At 33.1% G+C, this 27,217-nt stretch overlaps 1 protein-coding gene and 1 pseudogene across 1 annotated transcript; one reads left to right on the forward strand and one right to left on the reverse strand.

Annotated features, from left to right (window-relative positions):
- Positions 1 to 300: 300 nt before the first annotated feature.
- Positions 301 to 3,752, reverse strand: LOC133874714 (1-aminocyclopropane-1-carboxylate oxidase homolog 1-like). Its single transcript, XM_062312596.1, has 3 exons — positions 2,822 to 3,752; positions 1,588 to 1,909; positions 301 to 803 (listed from the first exon to the last, which is right to left on the reverse strand). Exons 1-3 carry the CDS (start codon positions 3,361 to 3,363, stop codon positions 552 to 554), a joined length of 1,116 nt encoding a protein of 371 aa, XP_062168580.1. The 5' UTR covers positions 3,364 to 3,752; the 3' UTR covers positions 301 to 551.
- A 17,007-nt stretch (positions 3,753 to 20,759) lies between these two features.
- Positions 20,760 to 25,618, forward strand: LOC133874737 (1-aminocyclopropane-1-carboxylate oxidase homolog 1-like; annotated as a pseudogene).
- Positions 25,619 to 27,217: the final 1,599 nt, after the last annotated feature.

Consider the following 27,217-nt stretch of genomic DNA (forward strand, 5'->3'; position numbering starts at 1 on the left):
TGCACTAACTAATGACATACAAATTGATTTCCACTTTGTGCATGACAAAGTGGCATCCAAACAATTGCTTGTGAAATTTATTTCATCTAAAGATCAACTTGCAGATACTTTCACAAAGCCCCTTCCAGTTCTGAAATTCATCATACTCGGGGACAATCTCAAAGTCAATTCTCTCCCGTTGAGCTTGAGGGGGCGTATTATGACACAAGATGATCACAATTCACAAGTCATTTGATAGCAATCAACAATATAACCGTGTGTACCAAGGGAAGAATGAAAGAGATAATCAAGGAATAGATATAAGATAAAAATATAGGACTTCAATTACAATTGTTGTACAATAGGTTTACCTGTTAGAGATACAATGGCGTAATGACTCGTATACTTTATTAATAACAACACACGACTGCTCACCAAAGTGTGGAGCTAGAATATTTATAACTGTATACTTGTTTAGTAAATACGTTACATTATTTAGCTCACAAACTAGACGGAAAATTAAAATGGGAAATCTAACTCAGAAACCATTTATTCATATATGTTATCAAAGTTTAGAGCCTGAAATGCGGCAGCGGAGAAGTCCCATCAAGGCCTTTTTCCAAGAAGTAATTGGCATAGTCGCTCACTGTGGTTTCCCTATACTTTGGAGGATTATCTTCTGATAATAACTCCTTGATGGGTCCGTAAAGTTTTGAGGTTGGCCGAGAACCCGTGGAAAAGAAGCTCGCCACAGATACTCTGGGCCCGACCTGGTTTGCCAATACTCTGTGTTCAACGCTTTTAAACCTATCGTTTGTTATAAGCTGGAAAAACCAAAGGGAAAAACATGTAAATTAGCTGCAGCCAAAAAGGATCATTCTTGTTTAGAGCATCAAAATTGACAAATACAAATAAAATTTAGCTGGACCACAGCCGAGTTAGTTAGTATCATGTATTTCATTTGCTTCTACATAATATGATCCTTCAAAAGTGCAAGTGAATCGACTTTTAATCTTAATCAATGTGGTGTTGAGCTACACTACTGTTTATATGTGAATTACATTCAACAAATGCAAGTAAAATATATATATAGACACACACACAAGCAAAACAATAAGAGAGCAAAGGATAAATCCGATCAATCTACCATATTAAAACAACAACAAACCACCCTCTCCCATTATGTTCTTATTTTTTTCACCACGCCTAATGTAGCCACGTAAGTTCGCCTAAACCAGAAGGAAATCCTAAAACAAAAAGAATTAATATTTCTTTTGAGTGTCATAGCTTGAAGTAGGTTTTGATAGGTTCTGATCAAGTATACATTGGACCTCTCAGAGTGCCCGTGCACCATCAACATGTAACGTTTGATCGGAAACAGAAGCTATTTACATGTTCGAAGTCTTTTACTTGGGTGAGCTGAGATCATTATTACATGTACGAAGTCTCTCACCTACACCATTTGCAGGACCAAATGGTATGTACGTAAAATTATAGTTTATTGATGAATATGAAGTGTCATTTCTAAAATTAAATGAAATAAGATGACACATCTATGATCCAAAAACAATACACCCAACCAAATGCAAGAATAATGTGAAGACTTGCCTGTAGAAGATCTCCGATGTTAACCACTAGAGCCCCTGGCACCGGAGGGATGTCGACCCACTTGTCCTGATGAAGGACTTGGAGGCCACCAATATGGTCTTGTAGAAGAATAGTCAGGAAGGGACCGTCTGCATGCTTGCTTGTGCCAATTGTTAACTCTGGCCGTGGGCAAGCAGGATAGTAATGGCATGCAACCGAAAGACCCTCAGTGCAATCAATGTCATTGAGGTGGTTTGGGTTTAGCCCAAGAGCCTCTGATAATAACCCGAACACTAAAATCCCCAACTTCATCACTTGCTTTGAGTACTGCTCCAGTATATCTCTACAGGCGGATATATATATTAATAAGCGCTTTAGGTGTTCATAACTTCAGATCATTATAGGTCATCCTCCAATCTCGATAGAAAATGAAAAAGAGTGCAAAAGCTACCATTATGAAAGAAAAACGTAATTGGGAGTTGACAAAATTGAGCATTTAATACTTAATGATATCCAAAAAAACAAACAAAAATGATCTGCATGCGGCATCCAGAGCATTTGTATACATCACTATCATTATTAGTGACCAGTTGAAAAATTGTTTAAAAAGTGAAAAAAGCATTTCATGCCATGGTCTACCATTGACCGTTAAAAACTAAAGTCCCTTAATCAATCAGAATTCAAATCAATATGAAGATCACATCTTCTGATAGGAACCGAAGGACAAGAAGGCCTAATCCAAAGTACCAGGATTAGGTTTGCTTCATTGGATAAGAGATCAGGCCAACTGCTGTTCTGTGTTGAGAATTGTTTCGTTTTGCTCAGTATCATTTGGAAATTCAAAATAAGATAGTTTGGATTAGTATGTTAGAATTTTTAGATGGTCATTAATTAAGTTTGAATAAAGGATCAGGTGATCCTTCTATATCAGGGGTCATTGACGAATTTCTACAAATAGATTGTATGCGGTGACTCCTACCCTGAGTGGAGAGCTCACTTTGAGTTCAATCCATATCCTTTTTACTCCCACAGCCAATCACAATCGTATTTCCACAACAAGAACCAATCACCATCTCATTCAAAAATGATGGGTGGATTATTTCCTCACTCAATCTAGTGTAGTAGATGTACGTGAATAATTCAGTTGAGCAAATGAGATGATCAGAAATCCATACAATCTCTAAGGTCGTTTTTTGAATTCAAATGCCTAGATCTTAACAATAATCCAGTGGATTATATATTGCAAATCACATACCCGCATGCAGCTGGCAAGTCTTCTGCCTTTGGGGGATTAGGTGCCATTAGACAATAAAATGTATCCCTCCAATTAGTCACCGGAGCGCTATACAGATCAAAGTTGCTGTTATACACCCACGGTTTCTTGGGGTCACGCGTATACAACTCTTTCTTCACTTGAGTATCTTGCTCATGAAACCTACGCACCCCTTCCTTCATCTCCTCCAAAACACTCACAGGGATCCCATGATTGACCAGCTGAAAGAAACCCCACGTCTCCGATGCATCACGAATGCTTTCAACAATCTTCTTGCGTTTTATTACATCTTTCTCGATGCCTTGGAGATCTATGACAGGAATACTAAACTGGGTGTCACCAGAAGCTGAGACGTTGTCAAAGTCATCCGGTGTATTATAGAATATACGAGGGATCTCAATAACCCCAGCATCCACTAGTCCTTTAACGCCGAGCTTTGTGTCATCAAAAGCCTTCAACTCACTTGCTCTATCATAGTCGGGCTTAAGCGTTGCCGGAACATCATCTCTGCCGGTAACGACCATTTTGGTTCTTTTGTGAAGAAACTGTGGAAGTTCTGCTCAAATGGGCCTCATTATGTTATGCTAATTCAAAAGAAGATATTTGACCAAAAATGTAAAGAAAGCAACTTGACAAGGATATGCACCCACTACCTAGAAGCCCTTCCGAACGTCCCATTTGATTTTATCAAACACGAGGAAAAATTGTCGGCTCCCTATTGACTTTTAGTCCTTCACTATTACAGAGTAAAATCTGGACAAAATTCTTACGTCGTGTAGCAGAGAAAAATGCTATGGTTATCTTCCCGGCCGATCATCGAGTCAACTAATGATAATATAAAATAGGTGGGCATGGAAGAATGAATGTGTGCCACAGTTGTGCCGCCCTTCTAGATGGAATGAAATGAGGGTGTGCTGGGCTCAAATAGCTCAATCCAGCTTATCCAGCCGTATGTCGTGACTGATCTTCTGGTACAGTAATCAAAGCTATTTCTGTCATCAACCCCTCTTGTGACCCTACTTATGGTGAGGCCTTAGCAACTCCTCTTGCTTCCTCTTTGTCAGCATCTCTCAAGCTCTCCTCTTTCACTTTAGAAGGAGATTCTCAAGTGGTGATTTCAGCTCTCCAGCAGCCTTCTTTTGTACAAGACTGAAAAATTGTGGATTTTATTACAGAATCAATTTATTTACTTCCTCCTTCCTCCTCTAGGATGGCTAGAAAAGTTCACAGAAGTGCAAACTTCTGCACCCATCACGTGGCATATTAGGCTGCAGCTTGATCTCACTCTAGCTGCATTCCCACGTGACATGACTTTTATATTCATTATTGAATTTGACATGAATTATTTTTTAATTTGGATTCAATTGTAATTTTAAAATTCATGTTACATTTGAGGATAAATAAAGTATATGAGTCTTACATTTAATATTATTCTAAAAGGAATTGGGTTTAGTAGTAAATGTCATTGTTACCAGCTTTTTTACAAATTGTCGCGATTTTTTTTATTTTTTTATCAAATAGCTGCAATTCACAAAGAACACCACAAAATTGACTCCTTTATTTTGGTGTTTTCTTAAAATGTTGCTAAATTGGTTAGTTTATAAGGGTGTTTTCTTTAATACTCCGCAAAATATGCATATCTATAATTGCATTCTAGGGGAAATGTCACTTAATTCAAAACATGGAATGGGCTACTTTATAGTGTGTATATATATGTGTGTGTGTGTAATATTAAAATATGTATAAAATGTACTTTGTGTGTGTGTAATGTCCAAAACATTATTTGAGTATTTAAAATATAAATTAAATTAAATAAATTATTAGAGTTAGTAAAATTGTAAGAAAATACCTTGAATGCTTAGAAAAAGCGTAAAAACGAGTTTTGGGAAGCCATGTCCGGACATGCATAGGACGACAGAGTCAGGACGCAAGTTCTAGAGAGTGAAAATTCACTCCCTGGAAGTCTTTGGCAAACCGAGTAATGTCAATTTACATGTGACATTACTACAACATCATCAGAGTTAAAATTTGGCAGTGGAATGTAATATATCCAATTGGCTTGGAATAACATAACAGAGCTTTTAACTGGAATACTTCTAAACATTTATAAAGAAAATACTTAGAACAATTACATGGAAACAAGTGTCAATAGTAACACAAAAGAATACATGGAAATCATTAGCAATCTTGTCACAGAAGACTACAAACAAAATACAAACTATGTATCCTTAGCTTTAAGACCTCTTGAGCTCTAATCTTTGTCTATTAAACCTGCACCAACATAATATACATATATATAGAAACAAAAGTACAAAATACCAAAGTGAGTCCGCTGTTTCCAATAATACAATGAATGCTGATTTATTTATGAAATGTAACACAATGAAATAAAATAAGGAAATAGCATGACAGTTTTAAAGTTTAATTATCAATTTTTGCACTCCTCTCGTGATGGAACCAACGGTCCGGATTAGCGTGTTGTGGGAACCTACGGTCCCAGCTGGCAATACCTTCGCCCCCCGCTGCATTCACCAGCTTTGTTATTAATCAATTTAATTAAAATATAAAACATGTAAATTCACATGCACAAACAAATTAAATAAAGCAGTAAACACAATATTATGGAAAAATTCACCAGCTTCGTCCTCAGTAAGTATAGAGATACTTACTGTTACATCCGCAGTCTCTTAACTCATTATCTGCAATAAATGCATATATATACACATAAAGTGTTAACATCGTCATCCACAAATCTTAATTCTATTTATATAACTTCTTTACATAATATTATTATTATTATTATTATTATTATTATTATTATTATTCAATAATAACACCTAAACCTGACTTTTATAAAAACTAGCTCGTAACCCGTGCTATGCGCGGGTTTCTTCCTTATAATTCAGTTTCATAAAATAATAATAAAAAATAAAAAAAATAAAAAAAAGGGAAGAAGAGAAGCATAGAAAATATAGATAAAAAATAAAAACTGAAAAACACTAATATAATATAATAGGGACAAAATTTTTTTATAAACTGGTTTATAGGAAATTTTCTACAACTCACATTTAAAAAAGACATGTATCCTTTAAACATGTGAGAAACACATGTTTTTTTATTAATGCTATTAAAAAAGCATTTACGAAGTACATGCTATTTAAATAACATATGCTTCTCACATTTCAAATGACACATGTCAATCTTATATGTGGATTGTAAGAAATTTCCTACAAACTGGTTTGTAGGAAATTTCTGTCCATATAATAGTGTTATCTTTTTTGTATTACACAAAGTAATAAAAAAAACTACTCAATAAACATAATACGCTAAAAAATCATCATACCCCGTACAAAAAACAACCATAGGAAACTCTCTCTCACCATTATTTTCTTGAATTTAGTGTAAAATTTACAAAAGATAAAATAAGTAATTTGAATGAAAAATAATATATTAATTACATAAAAAAATAAAGAAAAAAAGAAGAAGAGAGGAAATGAAATAAGAGAACCATAGAAAATATAGACAAAAAATGAAAAATAAAAAATACTTATAGAATAAATTAGAGTTTTCGTTTCCATATACTTTTCCGGTTCATATGAAATCTTGAAAATCAATATTATCTATCAATTAAGCACGTTAACAATGTGCATTATACAGGGAAAAAAAAATCAGTGAACAATGTAAATTAAAAAATCTTCATACCTCGTACTCAAAACAATAATTAATGTAAACTCTCTCTCTCCATGGTTTCCTTGAATTCAATGTAAAATTTAGAAAAGGAAAAAGGAAAAAGAAAAAAAGAAAAAAGCAATTTGAACAAAAAAATAATATAAATTAGGAAATAGGGACAAAACAAAAATGTAAAGAAAGAACAAAATCATAGAAAATAAAGTAAAAAAAAAAAATGACAACCACTAATATAATAGAAAATAACTATTTTTTTATATACTTTTTTCAGTTCCAAAGAAATTTGTAGGTATAGGAAGAAACTACGGTCAGATAGATATTTTTTAATTCGACCATCATTCTTATATATTGCGTAAAAGAAACTACTTTTTCAACAAAAATAAAAAAAAAAATAATATAAATTATCAATGCAAAAATAAGGATAGAAAATCAAATCAGAAAAACAAAAGCACATAAAATAAATACAAACATATTATTTACAATTCTATTGAACACAACCTCGACAAACTAAAAAAAAAAGGCTATAGCAGTATTACAAACAAAAAGGTTCCAACAATAGCAAAAACTTCGCTCTCTTTGCTTTGAGCACCACTCTCCGGTAATGTAAACAACATTGCAGTTTTGCATAGCCACAAACCATTACTTCTCCATATATTTATTTGAGAACGCGTGAGATATTGGAGTGACTTTTGACATTTTTCAAAGAAAAAAAAATTGACATTTGACTCTTTGAGGTTTAGTTTGTAACGGACATTTAGTGGGAGAGGAAGCAGTGTTAGAGTAAAAGATTTTACTTAAAGGAAGAGAGAGAGGTAGAAATTAGTGAGAATTTAATGACAACCAAATTAAATGTTTCTATTCATTTTCTATTCAATGGAAGAGATTTGATTAGGAATACGTTTCTATTCATTTTCTATTCAATGGAAGAGATTTGATTAGGAATACGTTTCTATTCATTTTGTATTCAATATAAGATAGTTAATTAGTCATATTAAATACACCATTTATTTTACTTGAAATACAGAGACCGGTTTAGTTTTACTTAAATTATCAGTTTTTTACTCAAATGGCCGGTTCAATATTTAAAAGTATAGATTCATGCCACGTGTCCTAATTCTAGGCCAACTCTAAGTTAGAACTCGGCTTTTATATATGATATGATATGATATGATATGATATGTTTCAATAAAAATAAAATCAATATAATTTTGAACGTTAAAAAAAAAACATTTCAAATTTAATGTTTAATTAACTCTTTAGTGTTTTAAAAGCATTTATATTCCTTTTGTGCACAATAATCAAATAAAATTTTGCATTTTTTGACTTTCAAAAGCAGAATAACACTTACAAAAAATAAGTGAAAATCGTAAAAATCACATAAAAGAAAAAAAAAATATCCCATAAAACATTTAAATCAATTAATACATAAGACCCTTATTTTTAGTTTAATTCATATAAATTAAAACATGTTAAAATATTTATTCACATAGGTGTAGTTTAGAATGAAAATAAGTATGAAGAAGAAAAATAGCAAGAAGAAAACCACGATTTTGATTATCAAAATATAAAATAGAAAATTAGTAGGAATTTTTTTTTATGTTGGTGTGATACCTATTATATTTCAATCCTATATAATTATGAACATTCGAAAAAGCAAATGAACAAAAAAAAATCTCATAAACATTCAAATGAAGAATTGTTCAATCACAAATTTCACAAACAAAATGGAAACATATTTAGATTTCAACCAAAAATATAAAAATACCAAATAATCATACTTATATCATTAATTGAGAGAGAGATGCTACTTGTATCATTAATAGAGAGAGAGATTAAATAGACCGGTTATATTCAGATTTCAACAAAAAATATAAAAATACCAAAGAGTCATACTTATATCATTAATTGAAAGAGGGATGAGCTACTTGTATCATTAATAGAGAGAGAGAGAGAGAAGGGGAGAGATTAAATAGACCGGTTCAATCATATATATATATATATATAAGTCGAGTTTTTCCTTAGAATGACATAGAATAGTGACACGTGGCATGAACCCATACTTTTTAGTGACTAAACTGGTCATTTAAATACTGAACCGGCATTTTAAATAAAATTGAACTGGTCTATTTAATCTCTCCCCTCTCTCTCTCTCTCTCTCTCTCTCTCCCTCTATTAATGATACAAGTAGCCCATCTCTCTCTCAATTAATGATATAAGTATGACTCTTTGGTATTCTTATATTTTTTGTTGAAATCTAAATATAACCGGTCTATTTAATCTCTCTCTCTCTCTCTCTCTATTAATGATACAAGTATCCTCTCTCTCTCAATTAATGATATAAGTATGATTCTTTGGTATTTTTATATTTTTGGTTGAAATCTAAATATGTTTCCATTTTGTTTGTGAAATTTGTGATTGAACAATTCTTCATTTGAATATTTATTAGATTTTTTTTGTTCAATTGCTTTTTCGAATGTTCAGAATTATATAGGATTGAAATATAATAGGTATCACACCAACATAAAAAAAAATTCATACTAATTTTCTATTTTATATTTTGATAATCAAAATCGTGGTTTTCTTCTTGCTATTTTTCTTCTTCATACTTATTTTCATTCTAAACTACACCTATGTGAATAAATATTTTAACATGTTTTAATTTATATGAATTAAACTAAAAATAAGAGTCTTATGTATTAATTGATTAAAATGTTTTATGGGATATTTATTTTTCTTTTATGTGATTTTTACGATTTTCACTTATTTTTTGCCGGTATTTTAAATAAAATTGAACCGGTCTATTTAATCTCTCCCCTCTCTCTCTCTCTCTCTCTCTCTCTATTAATAATACAAGTAGCCCATCTCTCTCTCAATTAATGATATAACTATGACTCTTTGGTATTTTTATATTTTTTGTTGAAATCTAAATATAACCGGTCTATTTAATCTCTCTCTCTCTCTATTAATGATACAAGTAGGCTCTCTCTCTCAATTAATTATATAAGTATGATTCTTTGGTATTTTTATATTTTTGGTTGAAATCTAAATATGTTTCCATTTTGTTTGTGAAATTTGTGATTGAACAATTCTTCGTTTGAATGTTTATGAGATTTTTTTTGTTCATTTGCCTTTTCGAATGTTCAGAATTATATAGGATTGAAATATAATAGGTATCACACCAACATCAAAAAAAATTTCTACTAATTTTCTATTTTATATTTTGATAATCAAAATCGTGATTTTCTTCTTGCTATTTTTCTTCTTCATACTTATTTTCATTCTAAACTACACCTATGTGAATAAATATTTTAACATGTTTTAATTTATATGAATTAAACTGAAAATAAGGGTCTTATGTATTAATTGATTTAAATGTTTTATGGGATATTTGTTTTTCTTTTATGTGATTTTTACGATTTTCACTTATTTTTTGTAAGTGTTATTCTGCTTTTGAAAGTCAAAAAATGCAAAATTTTATTTGATTATTGTGCACAAAAGGAATATAAATGCTTTTAAAACACTAAAGAATTAATTAAACATTAAATTTGAAATGTTTTTTTTTTAATGTTCAAAATTATATGGATTTTATTTTTATTGAAACATATCATATCATATCATATCATATCATTTTTAAAAGCCGAGTTCTAACTTAGAGTTGGCCTAGAATTAGGACACGTGGCATGAATCTATACTTTTAAATATTGAACCGGCCATTTGAGTAAAAAACTGGCAATTTAAGTAAAACTAAACCGGTCTGTGTATTTCAAGTAAAATAAATGGTGCATTTAATATGACTAATTAAATATCTTATATTGAATAAAAAATGAAAAGAAACGTATTCCTAATCAAATCTCTTCCATTGAATAGAAAATGAATAGAAACATTTAATTTTGTTGTCATTAAATTCTCACTAATTTCTACCTCTCTCTCTTCCTTTAAGTAAAATCTTTTACTCTAACACTGCTTCCACTCCCACTAAATGTCCGTTACAAACTAAACCTCAAAGAGTTAAATGTCAGTTTTTTTTTTTCTTTGGGAAATGTCAAAAGTCACTCCAATATCTCTCGCTTTCTCAAATAAATATATGGAGAAGTAATGGTTTGTGGCTATGCAAAACTGCAAAGTTGTTTACGTTACCGGAGAGTGGTGCTCAAAGCAAAGAGAGCGAAGTTTTTGCTATTGTTGGAACCTTTTTGTTTGTAATACTGCTATAGCCTTTTTTTTTTTAGTTTGACTTTCAAGTTTGTCGGGTTGTGTTCAATAGAATTGTAAATAATATGTTTGTATTTATTTTATGTGCTTCTGTTTTTCTGATTTGATTTTCTATCCTTATTTTTGCATTGATAATTTATATTATTTTTTTTATTTTTGTTGAAAAAGTAGTTTCTATTATGCTATATATAAGAATGATGGTCGAATTAAAAAATATCTATCTGACCGTAGTTTCTTCCTATACCTACAAATTTCTTTGGAACTGGAAAAAGTATATAAAAAAATAGTTATTTTCTATTATATTAGTGGTTATCATTTTTTTTTTTACTTTATTTTCTATGATTTTGTTCTTTCTTTACATTTTTGTTTTGTCCCTATTTCCTAATTTATATTATTTTTTTGTTCAAATTGCTTTTTTCTTTTTTCTTTTTCCTTTTTCTAAATTTTACATTGAATTCAAGGAAACCATGGAGAGAGAGAGTTTACATTAATTATTGTTTTGAGTTCGAGGTATGACGATTTTTTAATTTACATTGTTCACTGATTTTTTTTCCCTGTATAATGCACATTGTTAACGTGCTTAATTGATAGACAATATTAATTTTCAAGATTTCATATGAACCAGAAAAGTATATGGAAAAGAAAACTCTAATTTATTCTATAAGTATTTTTTATTTTTCATTTTTTGTCTATATTTTCTATGGTTATCTTATTTCATTTCCTCTCTTCTTCTTTTTTTCTTTATTTTTTATGTAATTAATATATTATTTTTCATTCAAATTACTTATTTTATCTTTTGTAAATTTTATACTAAATTCAAGAAAATGATGGTGAGAGAGAGTTTCCTATGGTTGTTTTTTGTACGGGGTATGATGATTTTTTAGCGTATTATGTTTATTGAGTAGTTTTTTTATTACTTTGTGTAATACAAAAAAGATAACACTATTATATGGACAGAAATTTCCTATAAACCGGTTTGTAGGAAATTTCTTACAATCCACATATAAGATTGACATGTGTCATTTGAAATGTGAGAAGCACATGTTATTTAAATAGCATGTACTTCGTAAATGCTTTTTTAATAGCATTAATAAAAAAACATGTGTTTCTCACATGTTTAAAGGATAAATGTCTTTTTTAAATGTGAGTTGTAGAAAATTTCCTATAAACCAGTTTATAAAAAATTTTTGTCCCTATTATATTATATTAGTGTTTTTCAGTTTTCATTTTTTATCTATATTTTCTATGCTTCTCTTCTTCCTTTTTTTTTTTTAATTATTTTATGAAACTGAATTATAAGGAAGAAACCCGCGCATAGCACGGGTTACGAGCTAGTTGCGATTAATCGCCATAGATCTTAAATTCTATTTAAGACGCCCTATCTTAAAATCTGGGGTGTTACAGTCTTGTCCAGACAGGCATAAGACACGGAAAGGACAAGATTATCAACATCTGATCTCACACTCATTCTTGATCCCTTGCTACACAAGATTTTCATCAGCTTCATCAACGATTCTAAAGGCCAAGCTCACACTCGGATTTTAGTGTTGTCCACAGTAGATATGGTTCTAGCCAAAAAAAAAATAAATAAATAAATAAATAAATAAATTCCTTTCTTCTCCAAACGAAAAGCCCAAACCACTATGCCAATAATAGCCGAATATAGTACATTATCCTAGGAAGGTAGATGATTTAAAGGAGAAACCAAAAGATAGGCTTTGAAGTTAAAGAATCAAGCATTTACCTTGAGTTTGAGAGATGATGTTAGAATATTTTATATTAAGACTATTTTCTATTTCCTTGTAGGTTTATTATCTTCCTTATTTTGTCTAAGATTTTTTGTTCACTACTCCTAACCTCAATAAATAGAGATCACTGTACTATGGTTTATAATATACTTCAATATAGTCGAGATATAGCCCTAATCTTTCATCACTTTTCTCTTTCTGCTTCTGCTCTTGCTCTTTGATATTATATATCTCTACATTTTAATAACTCCTTTTTGTCCATTCCTCAATATGTTTCCAATAATCGAAAACTACACTGACCTTAACTCAAAACTTTATGCTTACTTAGTCTAATATCAAATACGACACTATAAATTAAAAGTCAAAAATAAAATTTATTTTTTTAAGCTCATTTGTTCTTTACTTTTATTTAGTAATTACTAACTCGAGTATCACAGGGGGAGTTTTGGGTTTCTAGGATAGAAGTGCTCCTGTAGATCAACTTCATTGAAAGTAAATTCTTTTGATAATATACCAATTAACCATAAGAAGATTGAGAAGTCATCGCTTCAAGACCCATTTATTTAAGGCTACAGAATAGTAAAGATTTGATTTGGCCTTCAAACAAGGCACATAAACATCACTACTCAAGCTTCATTAGCATATGGTAAATGCGTTACAGAAAGTGACACATTACGGCCACAAACCATCTATTCATCTCTAATTCTCTATTATCGTAGTTTAGAGCCTGAAATGCAGCAGCGCAGAAGTCCCATGTATCAAGGCCTTTTCCTGCGTAATACACAACATAGTCACTTATTGTGGTTTCCCTATACTTTGAAGGATCATTTGCCAATAACAACTCCTTAATGGGTCCGTAAAGTTTTGTAGTTGGCTGAAAACCCATGGAAAAAAAGCTTGCCACAGATACTCTTGGCCCTACTCGGTTTGCCGATGCTCTATGTTCAACACTTTTAAACCTATTGTTTGTTATAAGCTGGAAAAACCAACGGTAAAAACATGTAAATTACTGTAGCCAAAAAGGATCGTTCTTGATTTTAGAGCATCAAAATTGACAAATACAAAATAAATTAGTATCATGTATCATGTATTTCATTTGCAAGTGAGTCGACTTTTGATTTTAATCAATGTGGTGATTTGAGCTAAACTATTGTCTATATCTGAATTACATTCAACAAATGCAACTAAAACAAATAATATATATAGTGCAAAAAGACCACAATTATGATAAATAAGACAAAACAATCTGTGAAGGTACCAGTAATGAATAATGGGCTAGGTACATTCAACAAATGCAACTAAAAGAAATAATATATATATAGTGCAAAAAGACCACAATTATGATAAATAAGACAAAACAATCTGTAAAAGTACCATTAATGAATGATGGGCTAGATTATGGTGGATTGGGCTAAGTTTAATAAAGCCCATAACATATAATAGTACCTTTAGTGATAATGGGCCTGGACTATGTGTATATAAAGGCCAATAGTCTAATTGTAGAAAGGATCGGATTAGTGATTGGTGAATTGGACACTGAGCATCTCAAATGCTCTAAGGAGACCGGACATCTCGAAGAGTCCAATTTCAATATTGATTTCATTATAGACTTCATTTCATCAATTCTGAAAATTTCTTCCATTATTACATCAATTCTCCAATTCACCTTTCACTAATCCGATCATTTCTACAATTAGACTATTTGCCTTTATATACATATAGCCCAGACCCATTATCACGAAAGGTACTATTAAATGATATGGGCTTTATTAAACTAAGCACAGCCCATTATTCATTAATGGTACTGTTACACAATCACACACAATAACATCAAGATTTACATGGTTCTCTCAATATGAAGTATTTCTACGATCACAAAAAAAAAAAAAAAAAAAAAAAAAAAAAAAAAAAAAACAAACAAACAAACAAACAAACAAACAAACAAACAAATAAACAAATAAAAAGAAAATCCCCATCAAAGATGGAATCAAAAATTGTGAAAAAAAAAAAAAAAAAAATACTCCAAACCCAAAAATTCAAATCTCACTAGCACACAATAAAAATTATTTCCCAAATGAAAATATAAAAGAAAAGAATAAGAAATTTCTCTTTTAGTGTAACAAACGGTGGATTTGTTTCTCTTTGTTCACTCTCACATTCCATTATTTTCTTCTCTCTTCTATTGGCTCCTCCAAAACCAAGAAAAAACATATTGCAGCCCTCTCTGATTTCACGTTTTTGCATGGCTTCCAAGAAGAGAAGTAAACCTCTTTTTATTGCTCCTAATTAAAGTCAATCAAACTAGCAATATGAAATCTATACTAATTTGGTTCAAAGTCGGTGAAATAAAGGAAGACCACTCCTTTTTAGGAGTTACGACTAACATGGACACCACTATCTTGAATTCAAGTCACGTCCAACAAATCTAAACTTTGACTTGAATTTCATCAAGTTTAACAATACAAATCTTTTTTAGATATATTCATCAAAGCCCATAAGGGCAATCACAATCCACAAGTACACTCAAGTTCATGCATCTCTTGAACTTTAGCATGAGACCTGGTTTAGACAAAATACCACATTTCTCTACAATCTCGTTGGCCACAATGCTTTCTTGGTTCTCATACCACTTATTGTGCAAAAGACCAAAATTACGGTAAATAAGATAAGACAATCACACACAATAATACCAAGATTTACGTGGTTTCCTCAATGTGAGGCCAGTATGTCCATAAGCGAAGACGGTGAAATAAAGGAAAACCACTCCTTTTTGGAAGAGTTACGGCTGGGCTCCACCATCTTGAATTCAAGTCTCCTCCGAGTGGTGGTAACTCCTACCCCACTTAGGGTTATGGAGTGCTTTTTTTGTCCCTCCATGGTGTATACCAGTGGAGGTTAGGTTTTCTCCCAGCCTTTAGGTTGTGGATCATTTGTTCCCCCTCAGTAGATCTGGTGGTGGCTACTCTTCCCATAGTCCTCTTAGGGCTTTGGAGATTTGTGTTTTTGTTCTTTGGTTTTTTTTTTTTTTTCTTATTGTTCTGATAGGAAGGTTCTCTTCAAGACGTCTGGTGGGTGACGCTGCTTTGGTTCATGTCACCGATGAAGGGCTGGCCGAATTTTCATCTTCATCTTTTTTTTTTTTTAGGCCAGATCTACGCTCTTTCTCCGGCTTCTGTGAGACACGCGCCCCTCAGTTGCGTTCATCATCTTCTTCCGGTCTTGTCGTCGTTTGAATCGGCTGTGCGGGAATCAGTGACCGACGCGTGACCATCATGCGCTAGGGTTCTATTTCTTCTTGGACCGCGCGTGAAGGGGTGGCACTAGGGGCTGTGGTGACCGATCTGCTGTGGGTGAATCCGGGGACTGCGCGTGTCCTACACGCACCGTTTTTCCGGCAAAGACAGTATCATTTGCCGTTGGCTTGGGTTGAATTTTTCTGTCTATTGTGTTATGTATTTCCTTTGTTTCTCCATACACAGTCTGCCTTTGTACTGCTCAATTTTTACTAGAATATCTATTAGCTTGTAGCTAGATCGGCCCTCTTTTATTTTTAGAGTGTGAGTTATTGTATAGATGGCTCAAATGCTATTCTTGTAAGGTTTGCATGTGTTCTGCCTAGGCAACTAATTTTTTAAGTCAGATCCTTCTGACTTAGAGTGTAAGAGGGTCTTATCCCTCTAATCTCAAGTTGTAAGCCTTCGAGCCCTTTGGGCTTTGTCAATAATATATGGTAGCACATGCTACATATTTGAAAAAAAAAGAAAAAAAAAAAGAAAAAAAGAAAAAAAAGTAGACATTCCCTAACGTGTCATTAAAAACAACTATTAGATTTTGAATAGATCAGTATTAAATTTTTTATTCAATAGTAATTTTAACTGTCATGTAATGAGTATGAACTTAAAAATGTGAAAATTAAAATAACAATGCGTAGTATTTCTGTTTTCCTATATTTTTCACCACTCCTAATGTAGCCACATAAGTTCGCCTAAACTAGACAATGGTTATGATTCCATCAAAAATTAATTGTCTAACATACTCATGTCCTAGCTAGGCTTATGTGTCCAGACTTCCCATTGTATACTTTACTATAAGCTGTAGACATTGTAGCTTCACTATCGCAATGCAAGGAAATGGCTGACATAGGTTGTGGCCACAAATTTATGTCTAATAACATATTCCTAAGCCATTTTGCCTATTTTTTTGCCACTGTCAATGCTACAAATTCTGATTCTATTGTAGAATACGAAATACATGTCTTTGATGCCTAAGAAAAGGCACCTCCACCAAGGGTAAATACCCAATCAGACGTAGACTTATTGTCACTTATGCTAGTAATTCAACTAGCATCTAAATACCCTTCTAGTATAGCTGGAAACTTTAAATAAAACAATCCTAAATTGATGGGTTTTTTCAAATACCCAAGGACTCTGTTGATTGCTTTCCAATGATCTATACTAGGATAACTAGTGTATCTAAAAAGTCTGCACATTGCAAAAGCAATATCTGGTCTGGTATAATGCATGGCATACATCATGCTACTAATTGCACTAGCATACTCAAGCTGTGCTATTGTCCTTCCAGAATTATCATTTAATTTTATACTATAATCAAAAAATATATTTGCTTCTTTTATTTGAAGATGTTTGAATTTAAGAAGCCCTTTCTCAATATAATGAGATTGACATATTGCATAACCCCCACTATGTTTCTTTACTTTAATTCCTAAACTAATATCTACTTTATTTAGATCTTTCATCTTAAACATTGAAGTAAGATACTTTTTAGTTTCACATACACCTTTCATATTAGTTCCAAAAATTAGCATATCATCAACATAAAGGCAAACAATGGCACCATAATCTTTTGTGAATTTTGAATAAATACAAGTATCAACTCCATTATGTTTGAAACCATTAGATAAAATAACAGTATCAAACTTTTCGTGCCATTGTTTGGGTGCTTGTTTCAACCCGGCCATATAATGACTTAATTAATTTATAGACTTTCTTTTCATTTTTAGGCAGAAAAACCCTTCTGGTTATTCCATGTATACTTCCTCATCGAGATCACCATTTAAGAAATCAGTTTTTACATCCATTTGATGCACATACAAATCATATATAGATGCAAGAGCCATAAAGCCATAAGAACACATATAGATGTGATCCTTGCTACATATCAAAATAATATGTACCCTCATTTTGTCTAAATCCTTTTGCAACTAACCTTACCTTAAAAGTTTGAATTGATCCATCAGAATTATATTTCCTTCTAAATTTCCATTTACAACCAATAGGTTTGGAACCTAGAGGTAGATCCACTAGTATCCAAGTATTATTTGATAATATTGAATCCATTTCATTATTTACAACTTCTTTTCAGAAGGCTGCATATCGATAAGTCAAAGCTTCAATAAAACTTTTTGGATCATCCTCTGTGTTAAGTGCAATAGGTATTTTATTAAGGATTATATCCCTATTTCATTTTACAAGGAAAACTATAGCTTGGAATGAAATAAAATCAAGACCAAAATTCTTTTCATTTCTAACTCTCTGACTCTTCCTTTGTTCTATTGGCAAATTTGTAACTAATCTCTTATCATTGTTAAGAGAAGTACTAGGATAAGAGTCAGATACTTGTATTTGATTAGGTTCTAAAACATATTTAGAATCATAGTTGAACTTATTTTCAATAAATTCAACATCCCTTGATTGCACTATGACATTAGAGCTTAAGCCTAATAAGTCTATATGCCTTGGAATTTTCAGCATAACCTACAAACACACTTTTGATTGCTCTTGATCCTAATTTAGATCTTTATGGATCAGGAACTCTGTGAAAGGCTAAACTGCCACACTCTAAGATAATCCAGGTTTGGCTTTCTATCGGTCCATAACTCATATGGTGACATTTGCATTTTAATAGAAGACACTCTATTATGCATATGGCATGCTGTAAGTAGTGTCTCTCCTCATAAATTAAAATGTAACTTTGCACTTAAGATCATGGAATTAATCATGTCTACAAGTGTCCTATTTTTTCTTTCAGCCAAACCATTCTATTGTGGTGTGTAAGGTGCAGACTTTTGGTGCACAATTTCATGTTCTTCACATAAGTAGAAAATTCATGTGGAAAGTATTCTCCACCTCTATTAGTTCTAAGAAATTTTATTTTCTTCTCTTTTTTATTTTCTACTTCATATTTGTAATGTTTGAACATGTCAAAGGCCTCATCTTTAATATTTATATCGTAATTGCTGTCAGTTACATGAAATGAAAAGTTATGACTTTTCATATGTGCCCCTTCAACATTTATAAATATAATCTTTCTCCTCCGATTTTATCATCCAGTTTTTCATTCTCAGTTTTAGAAATTCACAACTCAAATTATAGGAATTCTTCAGAATTGCTATCTGTAGAATTTATAGCTTTGTTGTATCCTGGAGGCGATTTGCTAGCAACTTATTAGCAAACTCATTCAGAGTGGGGGCAAATATCGTTTTAAAGATAGCGATTCATCGTACCTCAAAGCTATCTTTTTGTTTCAGATTTTTGTTCTTTCTCACATAATATTTTGGTAACAATTTCAATGTTTTTGTTTTGATTATTCTTCTTATAACCTTATATTTCTAACTTAAGTAGTAACTTGGCAGACCCTTTTACCAAAGGTTTATCTCCAAAATTGGTAAGGGTAACATCTATTGGAATGTGACTAAAACTCTTTCAAAAGAATCACCAATAATGGTAACACAACTTCTTTTTTTTAAGATCTATTCTTATAAAAGGTTTAATAGGTAATAACAAGTTATTGATAAGTGTTTAGTTTAGCACTGGAATAATTAAGTCTCATTCAGGATGGATCAGTGCTGATTGTTATGATTTCGAAGGATGAGCTGCACTCTTAATGAAGTTCAAATCTAGAAACAAATGTCTTAGTAACATGGACATAAAAGGAACTTCACATATGAACAACGAAGTGGTGCCACTTCTAACATATTTTTGCAGAATTTTAAAGAAAACACCCTCATAAACTAACCAATTTAACGACATTTTAAGAAAACGCCAAAATAAAGGAGTCAATTTCGTGGTGTTCTCTGTGAATTGCAGCTATTTGATTAAAAAAAAAAAAAAAAAAAATCGCAACAATTTGTAAAAAAAGCCGGTAACAATGGCATTTACCGTCGTTTTTGCGACCACCTATTTTTAAAAAATTCCACTAAACCCAATTCTTTTTAGAATAATATTAAATGTAAGACTTATATTCTTTATTTATCCTCAAATATAACATGAATTTTAAAATTACAATTGAATCAAAATTCAAAAATAATTCATGTTAAATTCAATAATAAATATAAAAGTTATGCCATGTTTTGAGAATTTTAGAGTGAATGGCGAAGTTGATTCGACTAGTTTTTTTTTTTTTTTTTTTTTTTTTTTTTTTTTTTTTTTTTTAAGTACATTCAAAGAAACAAGAGAAAACAATAAAAGGACCTTAGCCATATATAACAGAGGCTAAGCCATAAAATAGGGGGTGGATCTTTACCACTACACAATGGGAATGAGGGGGGAGGGGAAAATAAGTGGGAATGCAGCCAGAGTGAGATCTAGCCGCAGCCCAATATGTTACATGATGAACGCAAAAGTTTGTATTTCTGTGAACTTTCCTACCCATCCAAGAGGAAGGAGGAAGTAAAGAAATCGATTCGATCTGTAATAAGATCATCCGATCCGATCCACAATTTTCCAGTCTTGTACAAAAGAAGGCTACTAGAGAGCTGAAATCACGACTTGAAAATCTCCTTCTAAACTAAAAGAGGAGAGCTTGAGAGATGCTGACAAAGAGGAAGCAAGAGGAGCTGCTAAGACCTCACCATAAGTAGGGTCACAAGAGGAGTTGATGACAGAAACAACTTTGATTACTGTACCAGAAGAGTCACGACATACTGCTGAATGTGCTGGATTGAGCAATTTTAGCACGGCATACCCTCGATCATTTCATTCCATCTAATAGGGGGGGCACAACTGTGGCACACATTCATTCTTCTATCCCCACCTCTTATTTTATATTATCATTACTTGACACGATGATCAACCGGGAAGATAACCATAGCATTTTTCTCTGCTTCACGACGTAAGAATTTTGTCCAGATTTTACTCCGCAATAGTGAAGGACTAAAAGTAGTCATCAGGGAGCCGAGTGTCGACAATCTTTCTTCGCGTTTAATAAAATCAAATGGCGCGTTTCGGAAGGGCTTCTAGTGGGTACATATCCTTGTCAAGTTGCTTTCTTTACATTTCTGGTCACATATCTTCTTTTGTATTAGCAAAACATAATGAGGCCCATTTGAGCAGAGCTTCCAAGGTTTCATCACCCAAGAACCAAAATGGTCGTTACCGGCAGAGATGAAGTTCCGGCAACGCTCAAGCCAGACTATGATAGGGCAAGTGAGTTGAAGGCTTTTGATGACACAAAGCTCGATGTTAAAGGACTACTAGATGCTGGGGTTACTGAGATCCCTTGCATATTCTATCACCCACCGCATGACACTGACAACGTCTCAGCATCTGGTGACACCCAGTTTAATATTCCTGTCATTGATCTCCAAGGCATCGAGAAAGATGTAATAAAACGCAAGAAGATTGTTGAAAGCATTCGCGATGCGTCGGAGACTTGGGGTTTCTTTCAGCTGGTCAATCATGAGATCCCTGTGAGTGTTTTGGAGGAGATGAAGGAAGGGGTGCATAGGTTTCATCAGCAAGATACTCAAGTGAAGAAAGAGTTGTATACGCGTGACCCCCAGAGACCATTGGTGTATAACAGCAACTTTGATCTGTATAGCGCACCGGCGTCTAATTGGAGGGATACATTTTATTGTCAAATGGCACCTGATCCCCCAAAGGTTGAAGACTTGCCAGTTGCATGCAGGTATGTGATTTGCAATATATAATCCACTGGATTATTCGTAAGATCTAGGCATTTTGAAATTCATAAAACGACCTTAAAGATTGTGTATATGGATTTCTAATTATCTCATTTCCTCAACAGAATTATTCACATACATCTTGTTAGAATATTTAATATTCTCTAATATTCTATTTATTTCTCACCTTATCTAGTTTCAACTTACTTGTTTTATTGGGTAATTTTATAAGAAGGACTTAAGTCTTTCCAAATGTCATGTGGCTTTTAAAATTACTATTAATTGAATTTGATAAGATCATTTTTTGGTCTGAGGGTGATTTTAAAGTTACGTAACGTTTTTTGGAGGACAAAGGAGGACTTCCTTGTAGTATTACTCTGTTTTATAAACTTTAGTTATTCGAGTAATTCTAGACGTTTTATCCTTGTCTCCCTTGTATTCCTCTAATTATAATGATGTGTCTTTTAAAATTATTATTGAACTTATGCTTGACCATTATTGAATTTTAATCAAATAATGATTTTAAAAACCACATTATTATTAGAGGAACACGAGAAGCATGAATATGACGTTTAGAATTGCTCCTAATCTATCATCAGTCTCTCTCTTTCTGCATACGTTCTTCTCTTTCCCACTCATATTATTCATCCATCAAATATTTCTACACATCTAGACTAGATTGAGTTAGGAAACAATTCACCCATCATTTTTGAATGAGATGCTGATGGGTTCTTGCTGTCGAAATACGATTGTGATTGGCTGTGGTTATAAAGGAAATGGATTGAATTTAAAATTCATTCATCACTCAGGGCAGGAGTCACCGCATACAACCTATTTGTAGAAATTGCTCAATGACCCCTGATGGACTTAGCTCATCTCATTTTATTGAAGGATCAACTAATCCTTGATTCAAACTTAATGGCCACCTAATGCGCCTATTAATATTATATACATATGCCTGTAGAGATATATTGGAGTAGTACTCGAAGCTAGTGATGAAGTTGGGGATTTTATTGTTCGAGTTATTATTAGAGGTGCTTGGGCTGAACCCAAACCACCTAAATGAGATTGATTGCAATGAGGGTCTTGCAGTTCTGTGCCATTACTATCCCGCTTGCCCACAGCCAGAGTTAACATTGGGCACAAGCAAGCATGCGGACAGTGACTTCCTTACTGTTCTTCAACAAGACCATATTGGTGGCCTCCAAGTTTTTTACCATGACAAGTGGGTCGACATCCCTCCGGTGCCAGGGGCTCTAGTGGTTAACATTGGAGATCTTCTACAGACAAGTCTTCTCATTATTCTTGTGTTTGTTCGGGTGTATTGTTTTTGGATCATACTCGTGACACCTTATTTCATTTAATTTTAGTAATGATACTTCGTATTCAAAAAATAACTTTAATTTTAATTTCATACATACCATGCGGTCCTGCGCTTCCAAATGAGCTTATTTTGAGAGATTAGGACTCGGGATTTGAAGCCTTGGGCCAGAGGTTGTTCTGGTGCAGTGTAATCATGATCTTAGCTCACCCAAGTAAAAGACTTTGAACATGTAAATAGCTTCTATTTCCTATCACACACTACATGTACGTTGATGGTGCACGGGCAGTCTGAGAGGTCCAATCCATACCTGATTAGAACCTATCAAAACCCATTTATAATGGGTAAATTTTTTTGGTGGCTATTAAGTCATGACACTCTCAAAAGAAATATTAATTCCTTTTGTTTTAGGAGTACTTCCTTTTGGTTTAGGCAAACTTATGTGGCTACATTAGGCAATGACAATTTTAAGTCATGACAATTTTAGGCGTGGTGAAAATTTTAGGAAAACAGAAATACTATACATTCTCATTTTTAATTTCACACTTTTAAGTTCATACTCCATTGACATGACAATTAAAATTACTATTTGATAAAAATTAAATACTAATTTATTCAAAATCTAATGGTGATTTTTACTGACACGTCAGGAAATGTGCACTTAGAAGTGTGAAAGTGAGAGTGTGTATATCATTTTCCTATTGCTTTGCTTGTATATTATTGGACATGACTTGAATTCAAGATGGTGGGGCCTAGCCGTAACGCTTCCAAAAAGGAGTGGTTTTCCTTTATTTCACTATCTTCACCTGTGGACAAACTGGTCTCACATTGAGGAAACTACGTAAATCTTGGTGTTATTGTGTGTGATTGTCTTATCTTATTTACCGTAATTTTGGTTTTTTACACCATAAGTGGTATGAGAGCCAATGGTGGTGTGTAGTATGGTAGAGTGGTGTTGGCATAGGCACACGTCCTTGGAGTATAGACAAAGGTGCGAAGTGCAAGCATGGACGAAGGTCCATAGAATAAGGGGCAAAAAGTACTTCAGGGCATGTGTGACGTCCTACATCATCTGGGAATGAAGATGTGCTTATATGTATAAATGCATCATTTATGACACAACGCATTTTAAAGCCGTGATGACCATGAACCTATCAGAACTCCGCAGTTAAGCGTGCTTCTGCGAGAACAGTACCAGGATGGGTGACCTCCTGGGAAGTCTGGTATGGGGAGCCAAAAGCGGACAATATTGTGTCATTGGGGGTGGGTCGTTACAAATGGTATCAGAGCCATTGCCCAGCCTAAGATGGTGGGAGCGTGCACAAGCCCAATGAGGGACGCCAGCGGGGACACTGGGTCAAAAGAGGGGGTGATTGTGACGTCTCACATCGCCTGGGAATGAGGATGTGCTTATATGTATAAATGCACTCTTTATGACACAACGCGTTTTAAAGCCATGATGGCCATGAACCTGTCAGAACTCCGCAGTTAAGCATGCTTCTGCGATAGCAGTACCAGGATGGGTGATCTCTTGGGAAGTCTGGTATGGGGAGCCAAAAGCGGACAATATTGTGTCATTGAGAGTGGATCGTTACAGCATGGACTTGGACAAGGATCCTATAGTAGGGACAAATGTGCACGGTGCGAGTCCCATGAGGGAGATTGATACATTGAGGAGTCTTCTAATGAACCCATAATATAGCATGTTGAGACACTACTCAACCCAAAAGTTTAAGCAACGCAACTATGCTATATTAGGCGGTCAAACTTGTGACACCCTTCCAATGTGAGACTCAATCTTTTTATACTCAAACGTGTAAGCTCCACAATTTCCCCTTCAGGGCTGTCACCAAATTGCTACACTCCCCCTCAAACGAAAGCTCTATTTTTTTGTTTTTTGCTTTTGTTTTTTATTTTTTTATTTTTGTTTTGTTTTTGTCAATTGTATCCACCGTCTCTAGGACTACTTGTGGGCTATATGAGTTTGCCCGGGCCATACACCTTCGTCACTACTTTAGAGACTTTCATTTGTGCCCATGCCATGAACCTTTGCCCCTTACTCCAAGGACTGTTGTCCATGCTCGAATGCTCTAAGAGATCAGACATCTCGAAGAGTCCAATTTCATTACTGATTTCAATATAGATTTTGTTTCATCAATTATGAATATTTCTTCCATTATTACATCAATTCTCCAATTCACCAATCACTAATCCGATCATATCTATAATTAGACTATTGGCCTTTATATACACATAGCCCAAGCCAATTATCACTAAAGGTATTGTTACATGATATGGGCTTTATTAAACTAAGCCCAGTCCACTATCATCCAGCCCATTATTCATTAATGGTACTGTTACAAATTGTTTTGTCTTATTTATCATAATTGTGGTTTTTTTGCACTATATATATTATTTCTTTTAGTTGCATTTGTTGAATGTAATTCATATATAGACAATAGTTTAGCTCAACTCACCGCATTGATTAAGATCAAAAGTAGATTCACTTGCAAATGAAATGCATGATACATTATACTAATTTATTTTGTATTTGTCAATTTTGATGCTCTAAAATCAAGAATGATCCTTTTTTGCTACAGTAATTTACATGTTTTTTTTTTTCCCTTTGGTTTTTCCAGCTTATAACAAACGATAGGTTTAAAAGTGTTGAACACAGAGTATTGGCAAACCGAGTAGGGCCGAGAGTATCTGTGGCGAGCTTTTTTTCTACGGGTTTTCAGCCAACTACAAAACTATACGAACCCATTAAGGAGTTGTTATCGGCAGATGATCCTCCAAAGTATAGGGAAACCACAATAAGTGACTATGTTGCGTATTACATAGGAAAAGGCCTTGATGGAACTTCTACGCTGCTGCATTTCAGGCTCTAAACTTTGAAAATAGAGAATTAGAGATGAATAAATGGTTTCTGGCCGTAATGTGTCACTTTCTGTAACGTATTTACCATATGCTAATCAAGCTTGAGTAGTGATGTTTATGTGCCTTGTTTGAAGGCCAAATCAAATCTTTGCTATTCTGTAACCTTAAATAAATGGGTCTTGAAGTGATGACTTCTCAATCTTCTTATGGTTAATTGGTATATTATCAAAAGAATTTACTTTCAATGAAGTTGATCTACTATACTATTGTAATTTCTATAAATGACCAAAAGAAAAAAAAAAAAAAAAAAAAAAAAGACCCTTATGCTCATCCAAGCTAAACACCATTAACAAGCTTTTTGGATTCTCATTTTGTCAAGAGTGCTTCCCTCTCAGAAACCCAAAATTCCCCCTGTGATACTTGAGTTAGTAATTACTAAATAAGAGTAAAGAACAAATGAGCTTAAAAAAATGGATTTTATTTTGGACTTTTAATTTATAAAGTGTTGGATTTGGTATTAGACCAAGTAAGCATAAAGTTTTGAGCTAAGGTCAGTGTAGTTTTCGATTATTGGAAACATATTGAGGAATAGACAAAAAGGAGATATTAAAATATAGAAATATATAACATCAAAGAGCAAGAACAGAAGCAGAATGAGAAAAGTGATGAAAGATTAGGGCTATATCTTGACTATATTGAAGTATATTATAAACTATAGTACAATGATCTCTATTTATTGAGGTTAGGAATAGTAAACAAGAAATCTTAGACTTAATAAGGAAGATAAGAAACCTACAAAGATATAGAAAACAATCTTAATATAAAATATTCTAATATCATCTCTCAAACTCAAGGTGAAAGCTTGACTCGTTAAACTTCAAAGCCTATCTTTTGGTTTCTCCTTTGAATCATCTGCCTTCCTAGGATAATGTACTATATCCGGCTATTATGGCATGGTGGTTTGGGCTTTCGTTTGGAAAAGAAAGGATTTTTTTTTTTTTTTTTGGCTTGACCTGGATCTATTGGGGACAACACTAAAATCCGAGTGTGAGCTTGGCCTTTAGAATCGTTGATGAAGCTGAAGATAATCTTGTGCAGCAAGGGATCAAGAATGAGTGTGAGCTCAGATGGTGATAATCTTGTCTTGTCCCTGTCTTATGCCTATCCGGACATGACTTCCAGGGAGTGGATTTTCACTCTCTAGAACTTGCGACCTAACTCCATCCTATGCCTGTCCAAACACGACTTCCCAAAACTCGTTTTTACGCGTTTTCTAAGCATTCAAGGTGTTTTCTTGCCATTTTACTAACTCTAATCATTTATTTAATCTAATTTATATTTTAAACACTCAAATAATGTTTTGTACATTACACACACAAAGTACATGCATTTTATACATATTTTAATATTACACACACCCATATATATATATATAGACACACACACACACACACACACACACACACTATAAAGTAGCTTGCTGCATGTTTGAATTAAGTGACATTTCCCATAGAATGCAATTGTAGATATGCATATTTGGCGGAGTTTTAAAGAAAACACCCCCTATAAACTAACAAATTTAGTGACATTTGAAGAAAACGCTACAATAA

The sequence above is a fragment of the Alnus glutinosa genome, chromosome 1 (assembly GCF_958979055.1).
Source record: "Alnus glutinosa chromosome 1, dhAlnGlut1.1, whole genome shotgun sequence".
Taxonomy (NCBI): Eukaryota; Viridiplantae; Streptophyta; class Magnoliopsida; order Fagales; family Betulaceae; genus Alnus; species Alnus glutinosa.

Coding starts and splice junctions, on each gene's coding strand:
- LOC133874714 (XM_062312596.1), bottom strand. CDS start 3,363: ATGGTCGTTACCGGCAGAGATGATGTTCCGGCAACGCTTAAGCCCGAC. Junction 1,910..2,821: donor GACTTGCCAGCTGCATGCGG/GTATGTGATTTG, acceptor ATCCGCCTGTAG/AGATATACTGGAGCAGTACT. Junction 804..1,587: donor ACATCGGAGATCTTCTACAG/GCAAGTCTTCAC, acceptor TGGTTTTTCCAG/CTTATAACAAACGATAGGTT.